The sequence below is a fragment of the Salvelinus alpinus genome, chromosome 26 (assembly GCF_045679555.1).
Source record: "Salvelinus alpinus chromosome 26, SLU_Salpinus.1, whole genome shotgun sequence".
In the NCBI taxonomy this organism is placed as follows: Eukaryota; Metazoa; Chordata; class Actinopteri; order Salmoniformes; family Salmonidae; genus Salvelinus; species Salvelinus alpinus.
This window is the reverse complement of record NC_092111.1, coordinates 6,605,009-6,614,207: the sequence shown is the minus strand read 5'-3', so window position 1 is coordinate 6,614,207 and position 9,199 is coordinate 6,605,009. Positions and strand designations below refer to the sequence as shown.

Below are 9,199 nucleotides of genomic sequence, written 5' to 3'. Positions count from 1 at the left end.
GACACCAGCGAAGTACATCAACTGTACCCAGTTTTCCCAGAAATGTTTGCACATGCTTTGTGTCTTGGGTAGCCAGGGTTTGTTATCTTGGGTCTCCTCCATGCATTAACTCACACACCCCTCCTTCTCCCACACTGTGAGCCCAACATCAGGTTGTATCCGCTATCACAGAATACACACACTTTATCACACACACATCAGGGTGGTTTGGACCACAGTGAAGTGATGAGGGCCTGGTCATCTCTATCTGTTGATAGCCTTCCCTGAATCATAGGGATGTCAGGACACTGGTCCATAATAGGGACTTGACCTTTGACCCTGGGCCTTTCACCACACTATTCCCTCGGCTTCCCTCGCTGGCTGCCGATGAAGACATTCCTCTGTCTACTCTTGGATTTCGGTTTTGTTTTCCTTAAAACACGGAGAGATCTCCTGGATTGGTATTTTGACAGCTTTCGCAGAGTTTCGCACCATGTTGTGGCTATTTTTGGTGAGAGGAGAAGAATTACATTAGATACGATATATCACTTCACTCAATATGAATATAAGTATGTAAACATTGAATTCTCTTACCACCTAAATGGGTTAAAACTCGGTTTACTTAAAACCACGGAAATACAACACAGCATTGTGAACCCCTGTGTTATATCGTTGAGTGTTATATAGTTGAGTGGTGGACAGTGAGAATCCTGTGGCATCTGCTGTGTACTGTAGTGCAGGGGAGACGGGAACAGACTGAGTGTGTACAGGGGCAGGGCTACCACACAAGCCTCAGGTCAGAGAGCGTGTAAACCAAGCCTCGCAGTCTGAGCACATCCTCTGTGCTTGGGGTCCCTCTCTGCCTTACACACACACGCACGAACTCACGCACGCACGCACGCACGCACGCACGCACGCACGCACACACACACACACACACACACACACACACACACACACACACACACACACACAAGAGAGAGAGAGACACACATTCCTCTGCAGTCTCTGTGAGGGGCAGGCTCAGAGTGTGCTGGAAGCCTGGGGCTGTTCTTTAGTGAGCCTCGCTCCAGTCGTTTAGTCACACAGGGAAACCAGAGCAGAGACGGAGGAGGAAGAGCAGAGCAGTCACACAAGAGGAGGTCTGACGACACTATCCGTATGCACTGACCCTTGTATTTAACACATGTAGACATACATGCACACGCGCATGCTACATTGATACAGTGTAAACAAGGACCATCTATATAAACACACAAGGTGTCACGGTGCAACACGTGTATGCGGCGAGCCCTGGACGACTGGACTCCTGGCTGACTTCTGACCGGACACGTAGCGCTCCAGCAGCCCATTACACGAGCGTGTGTGTAAGTGTGTGTGAGCACACCGGAGATGCCCTCCAGACCTTCTCACAGTAGGAGGTCCAGCACGGGGATGGATGACACATGTTCTACATCGACTGGGATCCTTACAGCATTCTGATCCACTAAAGGAAATACTGGCCCAAGACTGACCGCTAAACAGAAGAAAAGTCATCCAGAAGCCAACGATAAAAGGACTTTACTTTTCAACCTTTCCCCCAGGCTGGAATGATGTTGTGGAACCAGTTTGCCTACCACTTGCTTTCGTTGGCAGCCCTACTGGTGGCAGTGGGCTGCAGCGGGGGGGAGCATAGAAAAGGGACAGATGGCAGTGCCAGCAGCGCAGGACAGGGTAGCACAGGTGGCAGCACGAGTAGCAGCAGTAGTAGTAGTAGTAGTGAAAGTAGTAGCAGCAGTAATCGGAGGTACCACAGAGTCCAGCATGGACAGTGCACCTACACCTTTATCCTACCTGAGGGCGACGGCAGCGGAGGGAATTCGTGCCGACAAGGGAAAGCCGCGACGCAGTTTAACAGCGCCAATGCGCTGCAGAGAGACGCTCCACCACTGGAAGAGGACTTCGCTTCCCAGAAGATCCAACACCTGGAGCACGTCATGGAGAACTACACTCAGTGGCTGCAGAAGGTAAGGGAGAAGTGGTCACACTGTCATAAGCAATGCAATGCGGTGACTGGAGGCATAGTTGGAAGCTTGTGCAGGTGTTCATGTTTACTTTCCGAGTATGCATTGAAGCGGTCTGTGTTTATGCAAGGGCCGCAAGGGCGAGTGTCTGGCTCTGATGGTTTTTTTTTTGTGACCCCTTTAAATGTATGTGTGTTTGAGAATGATGTTCTCTGGCTTTCAATTGGAGTCTCCTTGTGGTTGTCTTAATGAAAGTTCTTACAGTATTGTCAGGGATACATCTGTGCGCTCCGTGGCTGGAGCTGGGTTCGACGACTCTGGTATTCGTGGTTTAAGATCTTGGCGAGGATCTAGACTTGATGAATGATTATTATGACAAGTGTAAAACTGTGAACAAATCTCCCGAGGAATCAAGTTAAAAGCCTTTGTACGCCTGTCCCATAGCGACAAAATAACCGACATCCATAAACAATTTACATCCACAAAGCTGTTTCGTTACGTAACTGTATATATTAACCATTGATCTATTTGTGCAAGATCAGTATTTGGTGCTTCTCCGAAAAAACTCTGTGCTCCCTGAGCAAATTCCACAGATGTCAAGTTTCGTTCCGCGCTGCATCCGTCACAATGCGTGGTCGTAGTATGTCAGTCCTCCAGAGTTCTCCAGTGTGCTGTCTCTTTAATGACAGGAAGCCTACGAGGACCACTGCTAGAGTGCGACGGAAGAATGCTCCCTCTATGTACTGCTACCCAGGACTTACCATTAGTCCACACTCTAGCTTTAGAATATAAAGAAAGCAAGTTAATGGAATCGTCAGATATTTTCTAAGCAAAGGATTTACTAACATGAAAGACATTAAAAAATATATATTAAAAGTGAAAACGTACTGATTATTGGGAATAGACTAGTTAAAGGTAATACATCTTCAATTTTCTGTTCTGTAATCTTTTGCCTTGCAAAATTTTGTATACATCTTTATTTCAAAGCTCTGTATATTTTCATGGGTAACCTTCAAATTGGATTTTCAACAGGCAAGGGCAGATCAAGTTTTAATACTTAATGTGACTTTACAATTGGGTAAGGTACAGTATTGCGGGGAACAGAAAGAATGATTTTGCAATGCAGCGCTCATTGAATTCAACTGGGAATGCAATCAACCAACAAATATACTTGTCGATAGGCTTGCCAAGAATTGTAGGCAAGGGAACTAAGCGAATGCACTCTCTATCAGGGGTTTAAGAGACAGATGCCTGTGGTGCATACGACTCCGCCACATCCTTTTCCTCCAACTTGTAAAGCCAGTCAGGTGTTTAGGACCAAGAATATGGTTTCGCTGTGACGTTAATGAATTGTGAAGTCCTCACTGATACCACTTGGCAACAGAAAAGATAAACTATCTCTCTGAAATGAATACACGAGTCAAATAAACAAACTCTACATTCGGGAAAAGCAGCCCTGCAGTACTTTTCACAATAATGTGACTTTACGAGGAGATTAGGAGGGCCAATCTATGATGAATTGCTTAAACACACAATCGTTTATTTTTGTCTGTAAAATGTTGGCACAAAGTGAACAAATAATTGCTCGTAGTGCACAATAGATTTGATAGTTTTCTCTGGAATTGTGGGATTCATTTAACTGAACATCATCAATACCCGTTAGCATGCTGTGCTCTCTGCTCACTAGTAATTGTAGCACCATCTTTAAAGCTATTGGGGCTTTAAAGTTTCTCAACGGTATTACTGCTTTTCATCTACCTCCGAAATGTATTCTTTCCACTCCTCTGGTTGTGAGAAATGGTCGTTCTTTATAAATGACCCAACATTTCATTCCAATGAACTGTTGATTGAGTTTGTAGTTAGGAAAGTAGTAGAGATGTTATTCCTTCTTACTGGATGTTAACTCACACTAGTAAAGCACACACATAGAGGTGTGTACATATCAATTCCCAAATAAATGGTTGGCTTTTGCTCAGAAACTCCACACGTCACTATGCATCACTCGGTTTATCTCGTATCTGGGAAGAGGAATTTCAGTGGTAAAAACGGCTCTAAAACGTGAGATAAGCTGTGGGCTGTAAATGGTTGTGGGAATAATGACCTCTATAAATTAAGAAAAACTATTGGCATGCAAAAGATTGTTCAGTGGAGAAAAACGACATCACATAATGAGGACCATGACTATACATTGTAAAAAAATATATATATATTACGTTGATTCAATGTACAATTGTAACGCAAGCAGTTGCAATAGGATTGTGAGTTTGCTCAACAAAGTAACATTGACGTTAATTCAATGTACACATTATAAGTCAACCAGCTGCTTTAGGATTGTGAGTTTGCTCAATATTTGGGCACATTTGGCCTTATAGCTGAACCAACTTTGAGCAGAGTTTGAGTACATAGCTCAAATTCTTGTCCTTTTGAAGTCCAATCAACTCGCGGAATAAGGCTGATTAAGCAAGTTTTTTTTTACAGTGTAGGACTACTGTACGGTCACCCTGAGTAAAAAGGAGTCAGATGAAATCACATGGACATTGAATCCTACTGGTTATATCTTTGTTCAGTAGACTTCAGTAGACAACAGTCCGTGATGGTACTATATAAACAGCACAGCAGCAATTGTAGACTGAATTCTAGACTTAATGAGACCGCTGGAATAACTTTTCCTCAAACGTAAAAAAGGTCGTGTGCGAAAGCATCTGCCATCACCACTAATACCATCGTGTTTCTTCCCCGACACATTTGCGTTCTCTGCAGACCTCTGACATTTACTAATCTTAAGCGAGTAAGACAAGGGGGAAAAAACAAAGGGGGAAAAATCCTGCATCCAGCATGTCTTCAATATTCTGAAAGAACAATATGCAATAATCTTGTCAACAGTAAAGTTGATTGATAATAGAAGTTACAGTAACCGATCGACACCAACATAATAAGAATTAGAGGGGACGTTTTAAGAGGCGGCACACAGTGATAATTCAGCCCAATTATGGAGGTGCGGGAACATCAGGATGCTGTTAACATTTTTCATCCGACAGAAGATTAAGAGTCCCAGCCAGTCTATCTATCTTAATCACGTAAGCCTTGACTGCTTGTCAAGAGGAGAGTTGTCCCTAATGCTACTCCAGCCACCCCTGGTGAAAGAATCCACAAAGGATACCACACACTCCTCAATCCATGGGCGCTTAACTGTTGGGGGGTATATGCAGCAAGCAGCTGTTCGGGAATTATTAGGCCGTCCCAATCATTCCCCTCCGTGGACGTCTGGTCGGCCCGGGGAAGAGCAGGCACTGATAGCATTCCTGCGCAGTCAAAGGTGGCTTCTGTTTGTCCAAGGATTACTTCCCCAGCAGGCCTGTAAAGAAGGGGGAATTGGACCAGATTGCCTGTGATCTTTGGGTATTTGTTGCTGGAAAGTAGCCATTTAATGCATCCCCGCTCCATTCCATCACTGCCTGGTTTGTGAAAGTGTGCACGGTCAGTTGTAGAAGAGACATCATCGAGTTTCACCTTTTGAAAAAAAAAAAAACATGAAATCAAAGTGAAAATAACTTAGGGCGAGATGTTTCGTATCGCTCACCTGATCACTTCCAGACGCGGTCAACGTTTGAATGATATACATCGGCTACAGGAGAGATACACTCAAGATCCTCAACTCAAGTCATTGAAACTTGGACCAAGGTCCATTTCAAGGAGCCCCCCCCAAAAAAAATCCTGCTCCTCGGGAGTGAAAGTGATAGATCTTCACACCTTCACTTTAGTGCAGAGCTTTCTTCAGAGGGAGGCATTGCCCGAATAAGCTGTTGAAGTTAAAAGAGGAGAGACAATATCAGTGTTCACAGTGCTATCCCTGTGAAATGCCAATTGCTCTGCCTTTAAACTGAACATGGTTAGTGTGACCAGGATGCACAACATGGGTAGTTCCTAGTTTCCCTTCACCTCTTGGGGTTAATACAGCCAAAGGGTGAATATTTCTTAATGCCATCAGAAGGCCACACCGCCTGCCTAAAGAGCCAAGGAAAGACTAAGCTATTTTAGGGGTGACTTCCTCTGTATCAAAGCTTCTTTTTGCAAATAATGCGGGCCAAAACTAACATATCGGACGATGCAGCGAGCTAGTGGACGCACAACAGACTGAGAAGCGCTTCCTTCCTGTCCCTTGCGGAACTTGCAAGACCACGAAAATAGCAGAAGGGGCTGTTGTCCTCTGCTACTGCTTCCTTAAATGTATCTTTGCCTCACTTGCACTAGCAGAGAAGGTGAAAAGAGAACAGAGCTTCTTTACAGCATGTCAAGGGGATATATAAGGAAGTCCATTACGGCAATGTCACAGTATTCCCACATGGATGTGAACATTGAGGCCGACATGGTTATTGTTCTTTTCAGGAAATGGGCATTTAGTATGTTTGTCACGGTCAATATGGCAGCTCACTTAGTTTCAAACTCTTTTTCCAGAAATCGTATTTCATTGTGGTCATTAGCTTCGAACCTGTTAGAACTTTTGATATTGGGCAGAAAAGTATTTTTAACTCTACGCCATGGTTAGGCAACCAAAATGAATCGGGGAGTTAATGAATACCCACGGTCTTGAGAGTCTCTCCAGTGTCTCTTGAGTCTCTTGAGTCTCAGTGTCTCTTCCATCATTCATTTCAATGAATTACCCTCCAGTGGGCACTTTGCACAGGATTTATCGAGCTTTAATTGCAATACTATTTTTGTATTTGCTTAGGAGTGCCAGTCATTTGTCATACACCGCTCAAAGACATTTTACTTACTGCTCTGCACTCACCAGCATATGTGTGAAATCAATTGAGAACGTCCTGTATTATGTTTGGGTTTCCTTGTGCCCCGAGTATATTAATTTCTTCAATGGAACACATTTTTCTTCCTGGGATTACCACAGGTATTATACATAAGAGTGAGTGTGCTGCAGCATGTCACTCAGGTGATATAGATAGCTTTACCATAGGCCTATACTGTACGTCAGGGGAACTGATATTTGGATACCTCCGTTCTCAATGACATTTGACCTTGTTTTGAATAATGGCTAAGTATGGTGTGCCTGTATAAGGAATTAACATACCTTGGGTGGCAGGTAGCCTTGCGGTTATGAGCGTAGGGCCAGTAATTGAAAGGCCGCTGGTTCAAATCCCTGAGCCGACTAGGTCAAACATTTGCCGATGTGCCCGTGAGCAAGGCAATTAGCCATCATTGCTCCTGTAAGTCCCTCTCGATAAGAGTGTCTGCTAAAGTCTCAGTCGCTACGCTCGTCTTTAGAAGTTATAGCTCGCAAGCATTGCCAAACGTACAGCATACAGTGCGAAGCCTGTATGGGTGAGTGATTCTGACCCAAATATAAGATAGTAGCCATTGTGGAATATTATACAACACTATAAAAATGAATTGTTCAGTCAGTGGTCCAGGAAATGCTGCTATCTCAGTGTACTACAACATATCGTTGAAATCCAGCTGTGGTTAGAAAGAACCCAGTGGTGTATCACTGCTTTCTATTATTTATCTAAGACATAGACTATAACTCATGTCATAATTTCTCTGGCTTGTTAAGTTTCTGTCATATTTCTCTGAACTGTCCATCGGGGAGCCCGTTCGGGTTCATTTCAGCCCTGTAAAATTCCACGAGGCCCTACAAGACTCTGCCTTTATATAAATGTGTACCTTCAAATTTAACAGCTGTGTTTTCTTCCAGGGACAGCGATCACAGGAAAGATATGTAGGCTTATGCTTTCTATTTCTGTTTACTGGCATGCGGCGGGAATAGAAGGAACGTACAGTAACGTTATGCCGTTATTTCTTCCTAACTTTTTTCGGGTCCAGCCAATCTTCCAGCTCACTGCAGCATTTATCCTCTACAAATTCCATTGGAATCCTGTTCCATCTGACAATTATTCATCTGAGAGATAAGACTGACCTGCGTGGAGTTCGGGGAAATTCCCGAAGCATCCCAAAACACTGCCATTGAGCCCTACTCCCCTTAGAGGTTGTGTCCTACAGATGTTGCATTGTGAGTGGTTGCTTTTGTCTGTCAGCACTGGGGCCACTTGCCAAAGTTCCTAAGGACACCATTTCACCTCATTTGAGAGTTCAGCTTCTTCAACTTTTCCATGATTACAAATCAAAACATCACAACTGGTGATGAAAAAAAGCAATGGAATAGTTTCTGTCAAAGCGAGAGGCTTTGAATAAATAAACAGAAAAGCAGATAAATAACAAGTAATGAAAGCATCCGCCGTGTGGGGAAACAAATGAAGAGAAGCAAGTGAAGGTGGGGAGAGAGGGAAAAGTGTGGGGAAACAAATGAAGAGAAGCAAGTGAAGGTGGGGAGAGAGGGAAAGAGTGTGGGGGAAACAAATGAAGAGAAGCAAGTGAAGGTGGGGAGAGAGGGAAAAGTGTGGGGAAACAAATGAAGAGAAGCAAGTGAAGGTGGGGAGAGAGGGAAAAGTGTGGGGAAACAAATGAAGAGAAGCAAGTGAAGGTGGGGAGAGAGGGAAAGAGTGTGGGGAAACAAATGAAGAGAAGCAAGTGAAGGTGGGGAGAGAGGGAAAGAGTGTGGGGAAACAAATGAAGAGAAGCAAGTGAAGGTGGGGAGAGAGGGAAAGGGTGTGGGGGAAACAAATGAAGAGAAGCAAGTGAAGGTGGGGAGAGAGGGAAAGAGTGTGGGGGAAACAAATGAAGAGAAGCAAGTGAAGGTGGGGAGAGAGGGAAAGAGTGTGGGGGAAACAAATGAAGAGAAGCAAGTGAAGGTGGGGAGAGAGGGAAAGAGTGTGGGGAAAACAAATGAAGAGAAGCAAGTGAAGGTGGGGAGAGAGGGAAAGAGTGTGGGGAGACAAATGAAGAGAAGCAAGTGAAGGTGGGGAGAGAGGGAAAGAGTGTGGGGAGACAAATGAAGAGAAGCAAGTGAAGGTGGGGAGAGAGGGAAAGAGTGTGGGAAAACAAATGAAGAGAAGCAAGTGAAGGTGGGGAGAGAGGGAAAGAGTGTGGGGAAACAAATGAAGAGAAGCAAGTGAAGGTGGGGAGAGAGGGAAAGAGTGTGGGGAAACAAATGAAGAGAAGCAAGTGAAGGTGGGGAGAGAGGGAAAGAGTGTGGGGAAACAAATGAAGAGAAGCAAGTGAAGGTGGGGAGAGAGGGAAAGAGTGTGGGGAAACAAATGAAGAGAAGCAAGTGAAGGTGGGGAGAGAGGGAAAAGTGTGGGGAAACA

At 44.5% G+C, this 9,199-nt stretch overlaps 1 protein-coding gene across 5 annotated transcripts in view; it reads left to right on the top strand.

Annotated features, from left to right (window-relative positions):
- The first annotated feature begins 950 nt into the window (after window positions 1-950).
- Window positions 951-9,199, top strand: part of LOC139554516 (angiopoietin-1-like) — a 57,941-nt gene continuing 49,692 nt past the window's right edge. The window contains exon 1 of one of the 5 annotated variants that reach the window (XM_071367366.1): window positions 951-1,985. In XM_071367366.1, the coding sequence (XP_071223467.1) occupies window positions 1,569-1,985 (417 nt within the window). In that variant the 5' untranslated portion in view covers window positions 951-1,568. Of the gene's footprint in view, window positions 1,986-2,713; window positions 2,898-9,199 lie in introns of those variants that run through there. The other 4 variants (XM_071367364.1, XM_071367368.1, XM_071367367.1 and 1 more) reach the window with 4 other exon arrangements.